This window comes from Esox lucius, chromosome 4 (assembly GCF_011004845.1).
Source record: "Esox lucius isolate fEsoLuc1 chromosome 4, fEsoLuc1.pri, whole genome shotgun sequence".
In the NCBI taxonomy this organism is placed as follows: domain Eukaryota; kingdom Metazoa; phylum Chordata; class Actinopteri; order Esociformes; family Esocidae; genus Esox; species Esox lucius.
In genome coordinates this window covers 26,466,721-26,490,370 of record NC_047572.1, presented here as the reverse complement: position 1 = coordinate 26,490,370, position 23,650 = coordinate 26,466,721, and the positions used below count along the sequence as shown (strand labels likewise).

Here is a 23,650-nt window from a genome sequence, read left to right as displayed (position 1 = left end):
GGCCATTAATTCACTTCACAGCTTAGGTTCAAGACAAATGAAGATTACAGTAGTTCTTGAGTAAACATGACATTATCATTGCCAGATAGTGAAGTAATGTTGATAAAACGCTGTTACAGTAATTTATAGGTAGTTTGTAACTTGTTTATATCTCATTGGCTGCCCTCACTTCCCACTTATGAAAACGTGAAAGAAACACCCAAAAAACAGCCGTGGTTTTCAAATGGTACCTGTATCGTAGCTGCCTTACATAAATGCCTAACAGAAAAACCCTTTGTTGGCAAGTTCACTTACAGGTAGACAAGCATCAAATAACAGTCTGAGGTCTTCATGCAAACATTTTGGCATATATTTGTTTCTCTTTTTCCTTTTCCTCCTTCACTTTCATCTGGACTCTCTTCATCTCATTTCCGATTGCTGGTAAAGGAAACAAAATAGAAGTCCTCTGGTCAGGCAAGGAAAAACATCACAATCATATGGCTAATATAACTGTTGCACATCTACATTATTAAGTGTGTTTCTAAAGTTTCATTTCAGTATAATACTGCTCTCAGTATTTCCAATTTCATGTTCAATTCTACTTAGCCTCCACGACAGTTAAAGGACACAGGATCTGCAGGATTATTTGTCAGTTATTTGGTGGTGCCAACCTTTGTCTTCTGGGGCAATTTCTTGAGCCTTCTTCAAATCACTCTGTAATGGAAACGTTTGAATGACTCAGACACCAGACAGACAAGTAATCCCATTTTGTTGGTCTAGCACCAAGGCTAGAAATTCTGGAGTCAGTAAAATTATTGATATGATGGGTTGATCTGTTTTTTTTCCTTTACCATGGCTTTACTGTATTCCTTGAGTCCCTGCCAGGCCTGGGACCTCCTGAACAGAGCCTTGGTGTTTTTCTCATTCAACTGCAGTGCCTGAAATCAAACATAAATAACATTTAACTACAGCCATTATGGTGCTGTACGAAGATACACTCTACAAAGACGTGCCACAGTCAGTTCCATGAAGAACAGACCGCCAAGGGCTGTTAAATCCTGGCTATTATTAAACGGTTTCACTATAGCTTAGTGGTGGCAGCGTGATAGGGCTGGCCTGAAATACTAACCTCATTGCAGCTGTCCATGGCTTCCTGCCAGAGTTGCAGCTTCAGTTTACAGGCTGCAGTGTTGAGAATGCAGCTCAGTGCTGTTGGCTCCAGCTTTGCCTGGGCCTTCTCAATCTCCTGCTCCTCTCCACCAACGGCCAGATACCTGGAAAAACAACATTTTAATATCCTGGGTCATGACTGTCATCAAGGCAAGACTGAAGTGACCTCAGGACTGTCTTTCACCTGAGAGCTTTGGAGTATTTCTTGATTGCAGACTGCCAGTCTTGGTTCTTGAAGAAATTGTTTCCGATATTCTTAATATCTTCAGCAACAGACAGGACTTTGTCAACCTAACCAAAAGACAAGTATACAATGTGTTTGCCATTTCTCCATCCTTCCGTAACAACCACAGGTAGTAAGAGTTAATAAGATTCTTGGACAATCAGTCCACAAATGCAGTTTGTGGTTAAAATTAGGTTTCTGTCGATATTTTCCTCTTTCAAATACAGTTTATAACAGCTAATACCATATCAAGTGAAACTCATAGGGAAAAGGCCTACTTACATCTTTTAAATCAAGGTCAGCGTCCTCAGGGTAATCGGGGTGGGTGTCCCCTGAGCCGTCGTTCGGTGTTACTCCCCAGTTGTCACCATCTTTATGCTCACCACAGTCAGCTATAAAACATGGCTGTGGGGAAAGAAACATCAGTGTAGAAAGCACATAAGTGTTTCAAAGAAACAGACTAGGTCATCAAATTGCTGCTGGGCAAAATGTGAGCCTATAGCTAGCTGAAGTTTTCATGTCCCAATACGTGGATTGAACTCTGATGTCCCCACAAACATTAGGCAAAACGCCTGGTACGCAATGTGGGGCGCGATTGGTTTACCTTGATGGGTGCATCCTCCTTGGTCTCTACGGCTTCCAGTGTTTTCACCACCCCCATCCCCTTCAAGACTTGTCCAAAGACCACATGTTTTCCATCTAGATGAGGCGTTGGCACAGTGGTGATGAAGAACTGGGATCCATTGGTGGCAGGTCCTGAATTAGCCATGCTCAGCAAGCCCTCTTTATCGTGCTGGAAAGAGAGCCCAACAGACACACGGGAATTCAGCGATGACCAAGATTAATTATATGACAACTGGCACTAGGTAGCATTTGGACCCAGGCTATGGCAGTACATGTGCCCCGGAGGCAGCAGCTCAGACCGCTAGGATAGTGCTATATTTGTTGTTTTATATAATACCCAGACTGGTCAGAAGTTGCATGACATGAAAATCCTATACCTTGTAATGGAAGTTTTCATCTTCAAACTTCTCCCCATAAATACTCTCTCCTCCGGTGCCGTTCTGGTTGGAGAAATCCCCTCCCTGGATCATGAACTGTTTGATGACTGAAATAAATTGCCAGTATATGTGAAAAGTCATTAGCATGAATTACATATAGTGCTCTTATAAACTGTAAGCTTTATGTTTCGGGGGGCATCGTGTTGCGCACACAACAGAAGGTTATCATACTTACTCCTGTGGAAAGGACATCCTTTGAAATGCAGTGGTTTTCCTGTGGTTTTGCCGGTACCCTTCTCACCGGTACAAAGTGCTCGAAAGTTTTCGGCAGTTTTGGGGACAATATCAGCAAAAAGTTCGAACACGATTCGGCCAGCTGAATACAAAAACAAATATAATTTTAATGGTGACATGACTGTGTTCGGATTGCTGCGGTTTCATTTTCCAGACGTAGTGTCCAAAATTAGACAAACTGGCTACATATTACGGTTGTGTTTACTGTTTATAAAATAACTGACATCACTTGCGTCTGATATTGGTACTGCAGTATTGGTATCTTAAGAATGAATGGTTAAGTGGCTAGCTACTGTGGCTAGCTAACGAAGTGCTAAGACTAGCAAAGTACAGTACTCACTTTCATTTAAACTAGTTTGTCAAGTTGTTAGAAGAGCATGCAACTGTTTACTTGAATAATATGTATTGGTCACGGTAGTTTTCTGTTGCCTAACGTTAACAATGTACGAACACGATTGCTAACAAATGGATATCTATCTAAATTCTAGAAACTACCGGTCATTCTAGCTGTGTAGCTAAACTGACCGTAGCCATTCGCCTAGTGTCTCAAGTTGTACCATTAGATGCGCTTTATTGAAAATGTCCTAACCTCTTTCACCACCAATGTCTACATCAAAAAAGACACGGGGGTTCTCTTTGTTAGAAGGCTTGGTCGCCGGTGCTGCGTTGGACATCTTTAAAATTGTAAAACAAATGATAAGCTAGCTACTTCCACGGTACACCCCGATGCCTGCTCGCTTAAATCTCGGAAGCCGCGAGATTTAATTTCCTCTTGTTCATGGAACACTTGAGTCACAAAACATGAAACACTGCCTTCTACTGAATTGGATGTGCAACTACAAGAACAGACGATTTTAAAGGAGCTACTTTGCCCAACAAGTATTAGCACCCCTTGGTAATGTTACGGTGGTTTAATGACCCTGATGTGAAACTGAGTGTGATTGTGTGAGATCAGGGGGGTTGTACAATGCTATAATTGGTAATGGTTCACTAAAATATGCTATATTCCCATACCTGTGTTCACTCTCAAGTAGTGAACTACACATTCCACGAATCCAGTGCTAGACCTGCCTGAATATGTCCCTAGAGTCTGCATGTGAGTTTTGTCTGGCATAAAACGCTGTGCTAAAATGGATGGACATTCTGCCTTGCCACAAAAGGTCTTAGAAAGGGTCAGCTGTTAACTGGTTAGAGATAACCACCAATTTAAAATTGAGCTAACAAGAAAACACATCTGTCTGCTTCATTACAAGAAAATAGGAATTTGTGGTGCAGTAAATGGTCCTCCTCCCAATCTTTTGGAGTCAGCAGCAGAGCTATCTGAGCTAGACATTGGGGAATGTAATGGCTTTTCCTCCGAGGATGGGTTATCGTCTTCACCCGCACTTGTTATCAAAAGTTTGAATCAATGTCGCAAGACAGAAGACAACTGGGATCTTGACCTTTGGTATCCAATAGTGCTGTCTGAGTCCTCCTTGATGAATTACCGTTTTATTTTCCAAGTTCCCAATGTAAAACTATCAGAACAGATATAATCTTTGAGTGCTTTTACTAAAGTTATATCATGCTAGACAAAACTTTTGAGAGTTCAAACAAAACCCTCCACAAGTATTGGGACAGTGTATTTTGTCTTCTTTAGACTGGATACTCCAAAAGATTGAATTTGAAATCAAATAATTACTATGAGCTTAAGGTTATCTATGTACATGACATATTCCCCATTTAAAATCGACTACACGTTTTCAAGGATGTGGGACAAAATAATATGATTTCCATATTAAGCAAATACATTTAGTATTTTGTCAAATGTCTGTTGCATGCAATAATGGCCTGCAGTCTACAACCCTCAGACCTCACCAGACACTGGGTATCTTTTGGTGATGCTCTACCAGGCCTATACTGTAACCATCTTCAGTTGCTGATCTTCATCAAATGAAAGTCATGTTCAATTGGATTTAAATCAGGATGTGAACGTCTTGCTTTTTGGCCTAAAAAACATAGTTGCTATGGTAGTATGTTTGGTTTATTGTTTTGCTGCTAAGCACTATCCAATTATTTAAAATATTCTTGCATTTTAGCAGACAAGATGTTTCTGTACACCAGAATAAATTGTGCTGCTGCTGTCAGCAGTTCCACAATCAATGAAGAGCCTGTGTCCAGTCTTCATGCCCTTTGGTCATATTTCATAAATATCAAGCTTTCTTTTCACCAAACCATCCTGTCAACACTCTGTTAGATGTTAAATAATTTGTCTCATCTTTCAATACCTTGAAACTCTGCAGACTCACAGGCAGTGGGACCTGGCCACCCTGTTTTCAAAGCTAACTGGCACTTTGCAGCTTACAGTGTAGCCTCTTCTTATCTTTTGGTAAACTTCTGCTAATGGCTGTCTCAGAATGATTTTGCAGGCTTATAACAGCTTCCTTGACTTTTAGTTTCATCCGTTAGGTCCTCCAAAGGCAAACGCAAACCCTAAAAACCAAAAACACTTGCAAAGCCAATTGTTTAAATAATGTCTGTGCCTAAAATAGGGGTACTATGTATAAGAAGTGTTGTAAGTTTCTGACTCGTGAAACCAAAATGTCTTAAAATACCCTCAAATAAAAGCTGATAATAAGTATTGTCTTTAATCTTAAGGTAATTTGAACTGTAACTGTAATTGTTTAATTTCAAATACAAAAGGCACAGTACACTGCATTCTGTACAATCAAATTGTTTCAGTGAAATATATCATGAAATTGAATTCTGGTGGGCAGCATGCTTGTTAGATTTGCATTATATACAGTAGATTAGAGAACAAGGTGATGTTCATGTTGTAATTGTTCTGGCCTCCTGGACGATGCTGAAAATCACCAAATCATTTTCTGTTCTTCACCTGAACAATTGCAGGGAAATGTCTGCTACTCATATGTGCAGCACAGTCAGGTTTTTTCTGAGCCAAATTATATCTCTAGGAAGGAAGAAAAGTGGCATGTATTTGTAGGCATTTGTCAGATAAAATTGTTCATAGCACTCCTTCAATAACTGCTGCGGTTGAATACTGAATGATTTAGTTCACCAACTAAGTCTATGAACTTTCATATCACACAAGAGCCTTTTTGAAATGGAAGTGCATTTAGGCCACTTGTTCAAATTCCTTAAATGCTTGATATAGTTTCATATTATTTCTTAAACATAAGAGCAAATAAGAGGTTACACACTGAGAACAAGACTCTTGAAAACAAAAGTGTGAGAAAAAAAGGCCCCCTCTTCTTCTCAATTACTTCTTCTCAACTAGTTTAATGGGTCAGACATATATTTAATTACTTAATAAGTCCTACCATATGATTGTTTGAATAGAGGACATTTCACGTCCCTGTAGTTGATGTCTTACCTTGTTGAGAAGGAACAGTTTGTTGTTATCTTGGCTGTTCCGGTCGACCTTGCATGTCCATTGAGGTTTGTCATAGACCTGGACAGATTGCTTGTCTGGAAAGTGGGGCGGTGCGTGCCTGCAAACGTGGAAGTGGTGAATAATGGATGGAGAGAAGTGCAACTTCACTCAACACTCCTCAAGCTAGTGACGCTACAGTCACCTGACCTAACCCTATCATGATCCAATTGGACATGAGCACAGCACACAGGGATTCGCAATGCAATTCTGACCAGCTGAAAATAAAAGAGAGTAGCGCGGAAAAAGTGTGAGTTAGCATATGCAGGTCCTACCATGGGTTTTGGTATCTCTGGGTCACTCTGTCCTCCAGGGCTGAGCGGAACTCTGCTTTCTGGAAGAACAATTAAAACATTTCATTTATTTTATGCATAAATGTTAAGATCTACTGTTCCTTTACAGAAAACTAGCTTGGCACCCCTAAAAGCAAACAATTCAACATGGTCTTGGTCACTGTTTAAATTCTAAGTGTCATGTCTAAGGCAATTAACCTTAATGCTCCTAATCTGTGCCAAATGCGGCAGGCCCCTGCTCGGCTTCAGTTTGGAGGCGCTGGGTTCAGGGTGGAAGTCACATTTTGACTAAAACCTGTTCTAGTCAGAATGAGAGTAAACAGGTCAATGGAATACTGTTCAAATATGTTATTATCTGCTTATTGCAGCAGGCCCACAAACATGTTACTTAAGTCAGATAACACATTTCTCCGTTGTTACACAACAATTAGAAATAATCCTTTTCAGGTTAAGAAGGAACTGCTAAGTCTTACCTCCCATTCATATGAACTTGTAGCATAGCTAGCATTCAGAAATTGGTAGTTATGGTAGAAGTCTGTTGTCATTTGAAGCTGTGATGAAGTGGATTGGTTTAAACTCATTAAACAATGGTGTTGACATCCATACAAGCATCATACTACAGTTAATTTAGGACCCTTCTGCTGTTTTTTTTTTTACTTTTTCCACAATGCATATTTACACACATTTTCATTACATTTCCATTTTTGGCCTGAAGTTCCATTAACCGCTTTACTGCAAGTATTACTGCATCATAATTAAATGGCTTCTCAAAAAAGCTAATCTAACATTGGATATTCATAGAATGTCATACAAACAAAGAAGTTATCCCAAAAGGGTTATTTTGGCATTTTAACTTTTGGGGAACATTTTGTTTTATTTTGAGTTCTTCCATGCTTAAAAGGTTCTTCCTGAAACCAAAAAAGGCTTCCCCTACATGGACTGTAAAAGAACAATGAAAAGCATGAAACACAGAGCCCAAAGTGGCTTTTTCAAAGGATGACCTATCATACATTTGGGTCCCACCTTAATTTGCATATTGCTGTGCAGTGTCTGTCTGTTCAGGTGCTGGTGATACTGCAGTCCCCATCCCACCTCTCCAGTGAAGCAGTGTTTGGGCATGGGGGGCAGGTTGCAGAGAGCGGGCCGGCAAAGGTAACTCAAATCGCTTGTACCCTCTGGTGACAAAGGACCAATACCAATGTATCTGGGAAAGTCAATCAGTCTTGCCCTGTAGTCTCCAATTCCATCTGGACCTTGTTAGAGCATAGTGAAATGTGAGAACCATTCCTGAAATACGGAGCAGCACAGTTGTAGTTTTGTAGTTCCCCCCACTAAGAGAAAATATAACCCAAAAAAAGGCTGATTATAACAAGACTAGTAAAATATTTAGCACACATCCTGTGCTTTTTCCCCCCTCCCTATTGGTACCCGTTTCACATTATAGGCTACATCAAACCCAATACATCTGTCACATACCTGTAAAAAGGATCCTCGATCCACAGGTTTGCAGGGTCTTTACGTGAGGCATTGTTCTATTCTCTATTGGAACCTCTTACGAATTTAACACCAGCAGCGGCATAGTTACGCAGGACGCTCGGGGGGAATGTGAGCCGACTGAGCGGCCAGTGCGCAGTGGTCAGTGGTCATGGGGTCAGAATCCAGTTGGCATGATGCAACTCATGGTTGTCACGGTGTCAGTGAGTCAATGCACTTCAAGAGCTTGTTAGAGTAACAGCCTACGTCATTATGTCTTACGCTGTGTCCAATGCATTTTGTAAATGTACAGCCCGTGTATGCTTATTTAATAGAACAGTTAGAGCGACAGCTGCATGCAAAAAGTAACATGTGGTTAAATTTGTAATATAATTAAATATAGTTTACACATATGCCCCATTTGCTTTTTCTACAGACATTAGTCATATTTACTGTGTACTAAATCCCCCCTATTTGCTTGTTAATGTCTTGTTCCCAAATGTGCATTTCAGCGATCTGTACACAGCGGTGGGGGCTGAGTACACCGTTTTTTAAATTCTAGTTCACCCACTTTTTGTTGAAAATGTTGATTGTGCTTAGAGTAGGCATATGTTGCACACCGATTAGGCTACTTACTTTCCGCGAACAGTGTTGACCCAGGCATATGTTTTTTTGTTTGTTTTTGTTTTACAACTACTCCATGTACACTGCTGAACGCTGTGTTACTCCAGTTAAAGTCATGGGATGGCGACAAAGGATACCTTTCAGGCCATAATGCATTGTCCTCCGGCTCCATTTTTGTAAATGGACTCGCCCATGAGCCTCCCCTTGTATCAGTCACCATGGTGGCATACAACAGAAAGCCGTGGCGGCAGAACCATCGTCACTTTTAAAGCTATTATAATGATTTTCTAAAGGTTGCCTTTGTACGCGTATAGGTTTATTGATCAAAATGGAAAAGCGGCTATTGTCAGGGTAGATTAATACTTTTTATTTCAAGACGGATACATGGAATTGTGGCTAAAGCAAGAATGCTGAACATACATGGATTGGCTTTCAGCTTCGGCGTAGATAAAGGAACAGATTTTCCGTTAATATCATTATAAATCGACAAATCTACTATTATTTCAATTCTGTGATTTTCGAGTTGCGCCTCAATTCAAAGTTTTTTTTTGTTGGGATCGGTGGCAGCCTTCTGGTATCGGTTTGGGGACAGAAGAAACCCCGAGGCTCACATTGTGGCCTGGCCGGGGGGACTAATTATCCATCTTCATACCACTGGAGTTCTCCTATTAGTATAGAACAAAGTGGGAACAAATATTGTGGCTTGATCTGTGCGTATACACAACTTGGATATTTGCAAATTGTCAAAAGGATAAGCTATTGAATTGGTTTATACTCGTCTTCAAAACAATGGCGTCTTATGTGGATAACAGCTTTCGTCAAGCTGTGATGATGAATCCGGCAGAAAGAACGCAACAGGTCAGTAGTAGAATTATTTTATTAGCCTTTAGTCATGCTAATCTCGAGATGTTAGTTTATGAATCTGCACAGCGACAGTTCTATCTATCGTTTCTCACTGCCACTCCTTTGCTATTACATTCTTTCGGTGTTACTGTTGCCATTCGACATTGTTACGTAGGCTATTCCAGCTACATCCCGCTTAAGTTTTATCAAGGAAGATTATCTCATGCTACTTAACATAACCAGGACCTGATAGCAACCCAGCCTCTAATGCCACGAACATGTACAGACCTGGCACTTCAAAACAAACGGTTCCTGTATTCCGCAGATGACAGTGTAAACAATCGACGGCTATATTGTTTCCCAGACAATCAATTAAGCTACGAATTTGCAACATGTAAACATAAAGGCTTTCATTAAAACTGTAATATAGGGCAACATCTATTACAATAAACCGTATAATGTGATTGGTAATTGAGTTCGCTTGGACACTTACACAATAGTTTAAAAAAATATTGTATTCCCATTTAATACACACACAACTGTTTCCGATGTACACTTTAGGCCTCACCCAGAAGTGACCTGAACAGTTATGTATCTGTCTTCCTATGCTAATCAGGTGTTGGCCTGTATTGGCCAAATGAACGTAGCTGCATAGCTGCCTGCAGTCTGAAGAACTGCATGGGATAGTTACCAATAATCTATTTCAGTGGGCCACTGCATTTGCTATTGCAAGTATTTGTTAGGCAATTAATTCACAGTACATTTCAGCCACCAGACAATTAGTTGAGCAAGAAGGTGTAGCATATATATATATATATATATATATATATATATATATATATATATATATATATAAAAAGCAGAGATAACCGATAGCCCGCCATTAAGTTGCGGGCGAGGCGATGGTGACACTGCTGCGCCTACTGCTGTATCTGACGTTGGAAGGAAGAAAGGAAAAAAAAACGAGTAAACGGACTGTCTCGTGTGGTCATAGATGGCTCCTTATCGCGTGCAAGTCGGCAGACATTTAATGCATTTTTAGTCTATTTGAATATCCACTGAGGTTAGTGGTCGAGTCATCTGTGGGAAGTAAACACAGTGTCAGATGGTAATAAATTAATGTTGCAGTATGCCTATCTGTCTTATCTCCATACTCGCTTATGCAACAATGCGAATTGTAAAGTTTGATAAGCATACCACACTAGTATTGGTATGCAAATATATCAGATGTTGTTTACGTAAAACACCAACCAAGCCATGTGCCATGTCTATCCAGTCTGACATAGATATGCCTACTATTTCCTACACACTGCTGTGTACTGTCTTACTTTGAGATGGAAGTATCATGAACACGTTTCTGTAGTGCTCAGTTATCCCAATATGGGCGTGTACCTCAAAATCCTTCAAATTCTGCTAGGTCATATTTACACGCATTTTAGGTTGCTAAAAGAAACAAATAGGGTGCTGACGTGAGTAAAATAGTTCAAAGAATGTGGATTGAACACATTCGCCACACTGGTTCCCCTTGAGTTATGTCTGTTTTGATTTGTATCCTAACAGACTTAACTATTGATTTATAACACTTATAACTCTTTCATTTTGTTTTCGCTCTCTGACATTTGCGGAATTGTCAGTCATCAATCATTTAAATGTTCAGCTTGTAGTAGTTTACCCTTTTAGCAACTCGCAGTGTTTATCCTATTGAAGGTGGCAAGGCCTCCGGGGATTAGCAAAGCTTTGGGACCTATGCTATATAGTTAACACCAGGTTTTGACTAGGGAGAATTCAGTGCACTTATGATGCTAATCAAGACATTGAGTGCATGGTTGTGGTTTACAGTGAGACAGTGAGATTTTTCACACCCATGTGGTTTTTGCTGACCTAAATAAATGTTCTGTATTTTGTGGTGAATGTGTTAGATATACCACCATATACACAGATTATGAGTGAGTAACAATGCAGTATTTTAACTGCTGAGAACTAGGAAATGCAAAAGCTGTCCCCATGGACCACTTTCTATCACTTTCTTTCTATGGACCTGGATTCACTGTTGGATAGTATTAATTCCCCAAAAGGTATAGTAAATAGAACTATAAAGTGGTCAAATAATTTGCATCACATCCATTCTCTCCATTATATTTCATTGTTATCCGATTGTCCAAATTCAGGTAAATACAATACTAAAATACATTAAAAAAAACATCACCTGAAGGCTGTTTTTTAGCATAGAATACTTTGGCCAAATATGAAGGGATTATGAGCTGGCTGACTCGTCAGCTCCTTGTAATTGTTTAGGCAGGTGCAAAAAGCCAAAGGCCATGAACATAGTCATAGTCATTGTGACCTCTGGATGCCAGTGAGTCACATAGCTGAAATGCCAGGTCGAACCTCAGAGCTCAGACACTGTCCTCGTCTGCTGGAGATAGCCAAGGATTAGCAAAGTAGTCGGGCTGTGAACATGCAAGCCGTGGAAAGGCAGTGAGGTGGAGACGGGAGCATTTGAGGCCCAGAATGACCGAGGGTGGAGGTTTGTTTTCCTCTCTAGTGAACAGCATCCTGCCCGGTGTGGGAGAGGAAAAGCGTCAGGATGCTTTTTTAACCAAGCTGGCAGGAAGGAAGGGGTTGATGGTGAGATGGGGGAGAACATTTTTGAAGTGACCGTGTTTTTATACCGTGTGTGTTTGGGGGTGGGGGGGTTGTGGGGGTGGCTAAAACTATCTAGCTTTGTTATTTGTTAATGGGCTAAATGCGTAAAACTGTCAGTCCATAAGCACACAATAAAATTTCCCTGGCCCGCTAACCCTGTGGAACTTTGTCAGGTTATTTAATTCTACTGAAAGTGGAGGCCAAACTCTGGCTTTACGTGGCGACACACATCGCGGTTACACTTATGTATTCTTGAAGTTTTTCAAACAGCCTACTTTTTTCAAGGGGAAAACGGGAATGGGGTACACAAATGCCCCAGTGAACCATACCAGCGCAGAGCGCAATCTTTAGGCAAAGGCAGCTCAGCGCTGGCTATTGCCTTTCTGCTCACAATGTCAACAGAGACAATATACAGATGGAACAAGTCATTATTATTCGCTGGTCGCGCCACACGTTAGAAAATGTTGACGTATCAGTATTGTGGCCTACAAGCAAATTCTGGTAAGAGTCGATTGATTGCTGTTCAAATCATGTGAAGTCTGTGGCCAAGTGGGCAGCCATTCGTTTTCTGTTACAGATAGTAGCAATGGAAGACGGGCAAATGATACGTCTGAATCCTCATATTGCCTGGATTACCACGATGTTGATTGCTAAGGCGTATACGTTCGTCCGTTAGCAACAAAGCCTGATAAGTAGAAGGCCAGTGAGGTAGACCTCTTCTCTGTATTCATTTACACCACTGACACTGTACAAAATCAAATGGTCCCACGTTGTTGCACTTTGCTGCACAATAGACACAGCTAATGAGGAATTGGAAACTGCCCTTCCTCCATTAACACACTGGTTTTAATCCTGCTTGCATTGCAGTTTGTTGGAAGTGATTCATTTGGGTGATTTGTTTATTAATGGTAAGGTTTGCATGTGTTGGCCTTTCACGGCCGTCTTAATTTAGTTTATAAATTATCTCCCTTTTCTGTGGTCTCCAGAAATAGGCTAGTGTTCTTCAAATTTTGCCTGTCATTCGGGAATATGTAACCTAGGCTTCATGCTTTTTTTTTTTTTTAATCAGCAATACCTTTCAGAACCAAAGCTGTATTTGTTGATGGAAGGGTGGTGATCAAGCAGGAATATTCAACGTAGACTTCATACAATGAACTGGATGTGAATCAGTAGGCAGTTCTTTCCAGCAGTTCAGGTGTGCTGTCTTTCATCGTGCTGTCTAATGCTTGTGTGTGGAGGGCTCACTCCTGGTAATGCTGCTTCACAGTGGATGCTTTGAAGTTCTTCCAGACTGCCTTCTTGCCTCTATCACCTTGCACGACATGTTCCAGTGATCTGCTTTCATCGATTGTTCTCATCCGTTTCTAGCCATACGCGCTCCACTTTTCCTCGTGCATTTCTTTTGACGGTCATGCATTTGCCGGGGACGAATCATTGTCAATGTCTCATGGCCTGCTTTGTTTCCTTCTGCTAGCATGTCTCATGGGATGTTTTTAAAAGCAATGATAACAACTTGAGACGTGAGTCGATGACTCAGGCTGTAGATGCTGTTGTCCGTCACTGCAGAATGCAACAGTTCATCATGTCGCAGAATGTTACGCGCTTTACGTAACTTGCATATGATCCTTGGCGTTGTGCTGAGGGTATAAACCTTCCACTTGCCCAGACAGGCAATATTTACATCTCTGCTTTTTTATTACATGGAAAATCATGCTGTGCTTGTCACTGAATCTAATGTACAACAGTATGGCGCTTTAAAAAACAAGCACAAGAATGAAAATTAAAACGTTCGAGTGAAAATTTCCCTTTGGCCTCGATCCCCATGCGGGGAGGGGGTTAGTAATCCTTCTTGTTCTTGAACTGGCCAGACATGGAGTGGATAAAACGGTGAGCTGATTATTGTGCGATTAGAAGTCTGTGAATCCAACGGTACTAGAGTTCAAAATACATAGATAATGCTTATCTAAAAAGGTCTTGGTGCCAGGGTTCATCAGCTTTTTTCAATGGTTTTTCTTTACTTTTGCCATATCATCAACCGTGGTCTATTTGCTGCTCTCCCGATTTGGGACCACCAGCAGCCAGTATTTTCCCACTTATTGGCACAGGAAAGATCCTGATTTACAGCAGTGTCTCCCAACCTTTTTCAGTTACTGTACCCCCAAAATGTTTTTGCACTGCTTTCAGTACCCCTGAAGTGCCCCCTCATGTTAATTTCACTAGTAAGTCTATGGTGTCATGAGTGTTTTCAAGTACCCACTGTGGAGAGGCCAAGTACCCCCAGGGGTCCTCGTACCCCTGGTTGGGAACCACTGATTTACAGAACCTACCATCGCAATAGTGGGTTCCTGTTGTGCATCGGTACCTCTGAATGATCAGTGTCTTAACAAACACTAGCCTAAGTCGCAATGCCTGCTCATCCTTTATCCCTCAAGCCTGCCTGCCTAAACATGTACATGTCTTTATGCCAAACTAGAACATAAATAATCTGCTGAGACAAGATCTCTCTCTGTCTACAGTTCAGATCCAATCAATGAACGCCGCACCATTGAACGTAAGGAAAAACTCCATCAGCACATTTAGCTTCCTGCTGACAGTTTGATAAAGACATCTGATCTGGCATGTGAGTGACACTCACACATCTTCAGTATGTTTCTGGCTACACGCGCTCACTAGAAACAGTTCTGGATCTACGGCTGTCTTGCTGTTGTAATTATGGCATGTAGCCTGTGTTAGTTACCGATTATGATGGGGTTTTGTTAATATCTGTATAAATGTATTGAGTTGCGACCCGGGGCCGGATAAGCGGAAGAAGATGAATGAATGTATTGAGTTGTGTCCTATATGGTGGTCTTCACATTCGTTTAGGTTTGGGTTTATGTTGATCAAAATCTCCTTAATTGTAGAGTTAATTCCTGTATAAAAAGCGTGTGTCTCTAAAGTGTTAACCTCTTAGTATGCTATCATGATCTAGGCCAGAGATAACCAGCCTTTTTATATTACTGTAACAGTTTATAGATAATACTTTTTTTTCTACGTATTTAGCTGTTAACTTTTTTGAATTGGGGCTATGACACTTGGCGAAATGGTTTTATATTAATAACATCTTAAGGAATTAAAGTTTGAATTGAATCAAGAAGAGCAGCTGTTATTGTGTATGAACTTCTGTGTAGGAAAGAACGTGAGCGTTGATGTGCTTTTCTAACTCGATCTGATTTACTACCTGTCCTCTCTGCTCTGTTTAAAGGAGTTTTGGAAGAAACAGACACTTCAGCTAATCGTCATTATATAGATTTTGTGTCCTAAGCTTAGTCACTTATGTAAGAAGAAAACAGGAAACATGCTGACAACTACACCTTTGGAAAAAAATTTGAGACCACTGCACCCTTTTCTTTCCTTTCCAAAAAATAAAAGCAAGGTTTTGAGTGAGGAACAGAAGGGTTAAAATTAAGAGACCACTGCAAATTGAATGCTTATGTTCCTCACTCAACTTTCCTTTTCTTTGGAAAGGAAAGAAAAAGGTGCAGTGGTCTCTTAATTTTTTCCGGAGCTGTATGTAGTTTGACAAACAGTACATTTTTCAAACACATAATAGGCTTACTGTAGATATCAGCTGCTTGAAATGGAAATGTTCAGTCTTTGTTTATCACTGTTGATAGTCAAGTTGTGGTAAGGAATCTGTCCCAGGATGGCTACAGTGCATCACCCAGAGGGGTTAATGACATCAGTTGGGGTTAGTGGGGGAGCTACATCCTCCAGACAATGAGACCTAGGCAAAATAGATGAATTTAGCTTGTCATACCATATGCTAACATTGGCTAATGGCTTTTTCCACTGTGCTGTGGAAGTAGTGACTGCTACAGAAATGGCTGACTCATACCCCGTACCTTTATGACGTAGACCAAGCACAATTCGGGTACAGCTGTCTTTCATAATGGATGCTATTGTCAAAAGGAAAACCGCAATAATCTCTGTGCTATCAGCAAATATTTGTGACTACTTCGAGTGTCGTGGAGGAATCTGTTGGAAGAATAATGGACAAATGAAAATTATTGGCTGACATCACGTTGGCGTCAGAATACTGCATGCACCTTTGTAGAATAGAAAACAACTATGTCCATTGCCTTACAATGTGCTTATTTTAAATCGTCTTCAAAGTGCAGGTTGTGTTGCAGGTCTGGCCTCTGCCTGACAGTTCCTGCTGTCACTGCCCACAGATAGATGTTATGTAGGCCCTAATAAAACATTAACTTGGCCTAACACTGTTATTTAGCAATGATAAATCCTATTGTTCCTGCGGCCTTTATGGTTTCCTGTGCCCTGCACTGTGGGTTGTATTGAAGTTGCAGGGTGTCCATCCATTTGAAATTCTATCTCTGTAATTGTCCCCTGAGGCTTTGTTTGACCTGTGACCCTGTGTCTCTTTTTACCATCTGAAAATATGTCTGTTCTTTGCCTTGCCTCATCATACAACGATTCTCTCTGGAATGCATGACCATGTCCCCCCCCACCCTCTCTACCACTTTTCTGAATTACGGCTGTGGTCGAACCTCTTAACTGCTCAAGCCTCGGCTACCGGGTTGCCAACCTCAACATTAGCTGGCGCCATTGTGCCTCCACAATCCAGCTTATTACGACATTTACTTCTCAGTAAGAGCCCCGCTTGAAGCCTTGGCAGTATGATAACCTGACTGCCTGCGTTTTCTCTGCACATGACTTGGCATGCATGTAATGGCGCCATCTTCAAGTCAAATTGGGTTTCACGTGCCTTCCTGGGACGTCACTCGGGACACCTGCAGTGCCGGTAGCAGGAAGAGGACGCTAATTGACCCGTGTGATGCCCTGTAATTAGCTTGATGTATAACCCAGCGCCATTCATAAACCGCATCAGGTCTACCCCGTGTGTGGTTGAGCGAGATCTGGCTAATTGACCCTTGATTGGCTCGACCTCAAAACTGCCGTAAAATGTACGTGCTGGGAACGAACGGTTTGCATTTAACGCCTTGTGGTTAAATGCAAATGCCTTACGTGGTTACTACACAGCGTTGATGCACGATGTTGCCGCAGCCAGTTTTGTGGTCTTTCTGGCATGGTTCCAATATAGTGGTGCCCCTAGCTGGGTATTGGGCAATGGTGGGACCTATTAAAGCCTGTGGTTGGAGTAGTTTTTCTGTTCTCTCATTGAACTGGACTGTCAGGTGGTATGCCGCAGAGATGTCGTCCACTGTCAGAAAACCAATGGCAATGCAATAGTCAGGTATTGCAATTTATTGCTGGTCATATGGTTAATGTCACTTATCTGTTTATATATATTTATATATTACACACACACTGTGCATATCGCCTTTGTTCCTTTACACCTTTGTTACACTATAAAATATAGATATATTCAAGGCAATGGATGATTGTTTTATTATAAACCGAATGTGTTGAATCCTGAATGCTGATTGGCTAATAGCTATGGTATATGAGACCATATATCATGGGTAAGTGACATCACATCACTTTTTTTCTGCCCTATTTTCATTGGTTACCAGTTTATAATTGCAATAAGATAGTGGTATTTTGACAAATTACAATGGTTAGGCTCTGTGTTCAGGCATTAACAATTCTCAGCCATAGTATATTAGTCATACACAACAACCCCTTGTACATTATTACGTAACTATAACGTTTTCCCTAGAAATATTGTCCCTAGTGAAACCCTTAGCTGTAACAGATCTTAAATGGCTTTCCAACCATGCTAAGGAAATGACACATTCATATCCTCATCCATAACCTAAAAATGAATCTCAAGTGGTCTGTTCCCACAGCAGACTTGGGGGAATTTAGGTAGTCTAGTGTGGATTTCTGAAATAATAATTATAATACAAATGGCCTCAGTTAAAATACAAGCACGCTGTACATTTTGGAGAAAAAAAAATTAATTATCAGTCTAGCCTGTAATTGCAAGGCATGATAAAATGAAATTAAATAATGTTTCAGGTTATGGGGATTAATTTCAGAGTTACTTAACTTTTTGCGGGCTGACCAAGGACATTTTGTAGGACTTCCTGGGGACTGTCTCCGGAATACTGTGAGGTCTCCCCGGTCACTTCAATCATGAACCCCTTTTAGTGGCAGGTAGACCACCGTTCAGAATTATGTGGCTCCAATAGCTTAAATATAAACCCGGAACCATAATGATATCTACAGTATAAATGTCTACCACTTTATTCAGGAATTTTGAGCTGTGTTAGGTAGAGAGTGTATGATGGAGGACGCTTTCTCTTAAAGGGCTCTTGTGATTGGTATCTATTATGCAGCATGTGCATGTGTCTCAGACCGATAGACCAGCCTGCACTTCCAGACTGGGGTACATTTTTACCTGGCCTATTTGTTGTGGTTGAGGGGAAAGAAAGACAACTTGCCCCTGCTATTATTCAGCTGTGTGCTGCTAAACATTTTATATAGACTGCTTGTATGTATCCTATAAAAAGCGATTTGGATTGTGGACACTGATTAGTGGCTGTCCGCACACACCCCTTGATTCGGTATTGAAATAAAGCCGTTTCCACCAGTACCCAGAAATTGTAATCCCAGGAACTACTTTTCAAAAAGGTTCCTTCAGCCCATTGTTGTCAAGATTAGGCAAATGAGTCCTCTGACGTGTGTTCTTACCCTGATGTTTGCACCATGCCATGCCATACCATGCCATGCCATGCACCAGGTGTCTTTATTATTCATTTGACACTGCAACAGCACAGTGCCCACAGAGGAGATTCAAGTTGTGCTTCTGTTGTTCGTGATTTATCGGTTTGCAAATGTGGTCAGTGAGTCAACGGTGGAAGATTCTAAATGCCCGAAATGCTAGGCTTTTATGCTACACTTGCTGGTCTGCCGGTTATTGTGGTCTTAGATTTTCTTGTAAATAATTTTTTAAGCTTCTCCCCTCACTGTTTCCTAGTGTGAATAATGTTCAGCTCACTTAACTTGCAGGATATATTCGTGTACACCTTATCATTACGGATCGCCGTTCCCACTGGATTTGGTCCTCAGCATAAGCACTCGATAAGGCCTGTAGTTCATCGTCGGTCCATCTGTCGTTCGTTTTCTTCATATGTTCTTCTGTCTATTAGCACAGTAAACTCCTTCACTAACTCCTTTACTATATGCTGAGGACAGCCGGAAAATGGCGGTTGAAAACTTCTGCGAGTAGCCTCTACTTGACCAATCAGAAATGTTGGGCACTGCAACCCACACCCCCCAAAGTTCAAGGACTTTGGGAAAGTACTATCCACCTTAGAGCAGGGACTTTTTGTGGGGTAACATAAATTTAGACCCTGGTCCCTGCAGTGGAAACAAAGTGAGTTCCTCGAATGGTTCCTAGTTCCTGGGTAAAGTTCCTGCAGTTGAAACGTAGCTTTAGTCACCTTTTCTTACTAATTTATTCCCTGTATTGTAGTATAAGAGGCCCTTTGTTTTTTTTTTTTAAACATCTAACATGTTCACTCTACACCAGACATACATTTTCTTCAGAAAGTCAACTGAAATATGTCTGACAAGGCTCCTGGGTGAATGTGCTATCGACACACTGTACAGTGAAGTTCTTTACCACACGGGTCCCGTTAAATCCTGTGAAAAACCAAATGCTGGATATAACATGATTGTCCCCACACCCGAGGTCAAGCATGTGGTGGAATTGTGATGTTTTGGGATGCTGCTTCGCCTCAGGACCTAAACAACTTGCAAAGATTAAAGCAACCATGAGTTCTCTGTACTGTGGAATTCTGTCTTAATCTCCAGTCCTGAGACTAAGCTAGAGCATAACTGCATCGTTCTGCATGACCGTGTTCCAAAACACAAGCAGAATGGCTGAAAAGTTAAACCTGAAACATTTTTAAATGGCCTTGAAGTAAACGTTCAGACCTAAAGCCAGTTCTGATTTAGTGGCAAGACCTATGAATAACATGTAAGTCTCACTACCCCAGAAATACATCAATGTGAGTGACTCATCAACAACTCCAGGATGTGTTAGTAGTAACTGCGGTTGAAGTTGACGCAACCAATTATTGAGTGTAAGAAGGCCATCACATCTCAGAGCCATTATATTTTGCTTACATTACAACCCCGTTTAAAAAAAAAGTTGGGACACTGTAAATTTTAAATAAAACAGAATGCAATGATGTGGAATTCATTTTTCTCTATATGTAATTGAAAATAGTACATGCCCATTTTGAATTTGAGGCCAGCAACATGTTTCAAAAAAGTTGGGACAGGGGCATGTTTACCACTGTGTTGCATCCATCACCTTTTCTTTCAACAATACTCTTTTAGCATTTAGGAACCGAGGAGACCAGTTGCTGTAACTTTTAAAGTGAAATGTTTTCCCATTCTTGCTTAATATATATGATTTCAGCTGCTCAACAGTTCAGGGTCACCTATGTTGTATTTTTCATTTCATAATGTGCCAAATGTTTTCAATGGGTGACAGGTCTGGACTGCAGGCAGGCCAGTTTAGCAACCGGACTCATTTACTACAGAGCCAAGATGTAATATGCGCAGAATGTGGTTTGGAATTGTCTTGCTGGAATTAGCAAAGCCTTCCCTGACAAAGACATTGTCTGGATGGCAGCATATTTTGCTATAAAACCTGTATATATTGTTCAGCATTATTGGTACCTTCACAGATCACCCATGCCGTGTGCATTAATGCAACCCCATACCATCACGGATGCTGGCTTTTGAACTGTGTGCTGATAAGAAGCCGTATGCTCCCCCTCCTCTTTGGACTGGAGGACATGGCGTCCATGATTCCCAAAAACTATGCACAATTTTGATTTCAGACCACAGGACAGTTTTCCACTTTGCCTCAGTGCATCTTAAATAAGCTCAGATCCAGAGAAGGCCGGAGTGTTTCTGGATCTTGTTTATGTCTGTTTTTTTCTTTGCATGGTAGAGTTTTAACTTGCATTTGTGGATGCAACATGCTGTGTTCACCGACAGTGGGTTTTGGGAGTGTTCCTGAGCCCATGCAGTGATGTCCACTACAGAATCGTGTCTGTTTTTAATGCAGTGCTGCCTGAGGGCCTGAAGATCACAGCCATCCAATATTGGTTTTCGGCCTTGAGATTTCTCCAGATTTTCTGATTCTTCTAATGATATTATGTACCGTAGATAATGAAATCCTGAAACTCATTGCAATATTATGTCGAGAAATGTTATTCTTAAATTGTTGTATTGTTTGCCTGCAGAGTCTTTCACAGAGTGGTGAACTCACCCTCTCTGGGATGCTCTTTTTATACACAGTCATGTTACTGACCTGTTGCCAATTAACCTAATTAGTTGTAAGATGTTACACCAGATTTTTTTTTTTTTGTTGCCCCTGTCCCATCTTTTTTTGTGTTGGTGGCATCAAATTCAAAATGGGCATGTGTTTTTCAAGAAACAACATTTCTCAGTTTGTACGTCATTGCATACTGTTTCTCTTGACATTTTATACAGCGTATCAACTATTTTGGGATTGTAAAATAAATCAATGACATTTGTGGAATCTTTGGTTGACAGATATCTTTATTGAATATTAGTCGATGGATTAAAATGCATACTTATTAAATTTGCTAAATTTAAGAAAATCTGAGTAAATCTTAATCAAATAATGTAATGGGACAATAGGGAAATTAGGCTAATTTGTGGACCCTTTTGAAAGGTAATTTCATAAACCTGATTCTGAAATCAATACGTAGATTAATAAGGATTTACCCTGAAGTTTTGTCTTTAAGCACCAGGAGCAGGATTCCCCACATACTTGTTTTGATGATGAAAAATAGTTTTCTGCGTTTTTCAACCAGTAGAGGTAGAGTTCATGTGAAAGTATGCTTGGTTAACTTTGGAAGTCTAGGTCTTTTTACATTTTCACTGAAAACAGGAACTTCAGGTTGTGTGGGACACCACAGAGGTCGAACTTAAGAGTACTAGGCTAGGAGAATAATCAGAAAAGATTATTTCTTAAATTCAATCTAGTATTTCAAGTAAATTAAATGAGCAGATTTGGTGTGGGATAGTTTAATTCCAGTAGGTATGACATCCCTGAGCTTTAACTGACAATTTGCTGGCTTTCACTCTGTCCTCACACAGTGCTGCAATTTCCCCTGCTGTACGCCGTTGGTTTCCAGACGGCGAGGCTATCTTTGGTCACCCAAATCTAGCCGGCCACACTAAGTGCCATTGTCTGACCATAGGCCTATTTCAGGCCTAATCCTCTATGTCTAATGGACGCAAGCTCGTTTTCGCTGGGTCATTTGCATATTACCCACCAGCAACCACAGAGCTTTTAACCAGGTTGGGCGCAGGCAAGTGGTGGTCAGCCTTGTAACTGACTAATGACATGGAGTAACCCAATTTGCTGAAAGACGTGCACTCTGTCTTGTTCCTTTAAGGGAGACATGATGGAGGAGGACAGGCGTCTGCTGGCTGGGGCTTTCTGGTCCATCCCATTAAGTAACTGAAGACTTGTTTGAAGTGTAGCCTAATCCCAGCTTTGTTTTTCTGTGTCTGAACAGCTCTGAGTTTGTCATGTGGTCATAAAGACATTTCGTTTTTAATTGAATAATGTATATTTATGGGGGATGGGCAAGTCTCACCTTGGTATTGTATTGAGTCTTGCGCATATGATAGTCACTTACAAAAGCCATCATGTTAGCAAGAGGGTATGTCTGCAGTCTGGTTCGTACATGCCCAAACTTCATAAAGGTTCAGTAAAAGGACTATGGCTCCTTCAGCTTGTTGATGTGACACGAAATTAATGTTGGAGGCTACACTTTCTTTGACTGCAAATATTTTGTCCTTGCAATCAGCAGTGGTTGATTTTCTGCTCACTGTTAGTTTTTTGGGGGAATGAATGAGTACTTTAGATCATTATGTTAATCTCGACTTTATTTGATTGTAATTGGAGGGAAAGACGACGATCATTCAGGCGTGCCTCCTCAGAGGCCCAGCGAGAAAATGTGGGCCCAACACAATGGCCCCCTGTTGAAACCAAACCCAGCTGTCGAAAACCATTACGATCAGTGCAGTTACATTCTTGCCACACTAGTAGTAACTATTTTATATCTATTTTAAGCAATCACATTATGAACCTATAGCCTAGGACTGCTTAACCTGTAAAGCTTACCCCGTAAAAAGGAGAACCTAATAAAATTGCCATTTAAAAGGATCCCTCCGTACCACTGTAGCAGAATACACCAATATCCAGTGTTCATTATTTTTATACATAAGCCCTTGGAATTACCCTCAAATGAAGTGCCATCTTTGCATTTTTGTAACATGATTAGGCTCGGTGAGTAGTGCCTAAGTCTACATACGTGAATTCAGTCCCGCCGGATGACAATAGGGAAATGTGGTCTGTCATATTTCTTTTGTGTGATAACATCCTCAGGATGTTGCTCGAAATACCCACTGTCTGTAGTTGAACCTAGGGCCATGGGTGGGGTCGTAAACAGGAAGTGCAGGAACACTGTAAAACTAGGCTCGCTGGGTTTTTCATTTTTCAGAGAAGGCTTATCTGAACAGTTGCTTGATGATTGAATTTGTGTCTATTGTGTCCAATATACTGCGACAGTAATGGCTCTCTAACACTTTTAGTTTTTTTGATAGCCTTCATTTAATGTGGAATTGGGATGGGCCATTTTACACTGAC

The 23,650-nt window shown here is 40.9% G+C and overlaps 3 protein-coding genes across 13 annotated transcripts in view; 1 reads left to right on the top strand and 2 right to left on the bottom strand.

The window, feature by feature from the left end:
* Positions 1-213: 213 nt before the first annotated feature.
* ppid (peptidylprolyl isomerase D) lies at positions 214-3,428 on the bottom strand. The gene is made up of 10 exons (XM_010899981.4): positions 3,257-3,428; positions 2,609-2,749; positions 2,374-2,480; positions 1,977-2,165; positions 1,655-1,777; positions 1,334-1,440; positions 1,109-1,253; positions 831-917; positions 651-693; positions 214-417 (listed from the first exon to the last, which is right to left on the bottom strand). The coding sequence occupies exons 1-10, from the start codon at positions 3,339-3,341 to the stop codon at positions 329-331; spliced, it is 1,116 nt and encodes a 371-aa protein (XP_010898283.1). The 5' UTR covers positions 3,342-3,428; the 3' UTR covers positions 214-328.
* Positions 3,429-4,097: 669 nt separating this feature from the next.
* Positions 4,098-8,015, bottom strand: LOC105027756 (uncharacterized protein C4orf45). Its single transcript, XM_010899993.3, has 5 exons — positions 7,867-8,015; positions 7,414-7,643; positions 6,373-6,431; positions 6,041-6,158; positions 4,098-5,617 (listed from the first exon to the last, which is right to left on the bottom strand). The coding sequence occupies exons 1-5, from the start codon at positions 7,916-7,918 to the stop codon at positions 5,525-5,527; spliced, it is 552 nt and encodes a 183-aa protein (XP_010898295.2). The 5' UTR covers positions 7,919-8,015; the 3' UTR covers positions 4,098-5,524.
* Positions 8,016-8,709: 694 nt separating this feature from the next.
* The window catches only part of rapgef2 (Rap guanine nucleotide exchange factor (GEF) 2), a 96,872-nt gene continuing 81,931 nt past the window's right edge, over positions 8,710-23,650 (top strand). For 10 of the 11 annotated variants that reach the window (XM_034291784.1, XM_034291785.1, XM_034291783.1 and 7 more), the window contains exon 1: positions 8,710-9,345. In XM_034291784.1, the coding sequence (XP_034147675.1) occupies positions 9,277-9,345 (69 nt within the window). In that variant the 5' untranslated portion in view covers positions 8,710-9,276. The remainder of the gene's footprint in view (positions 9,346-23,650) is intronic. The other variant, XM_034291782.1, reaches the window with a different exon arrangement.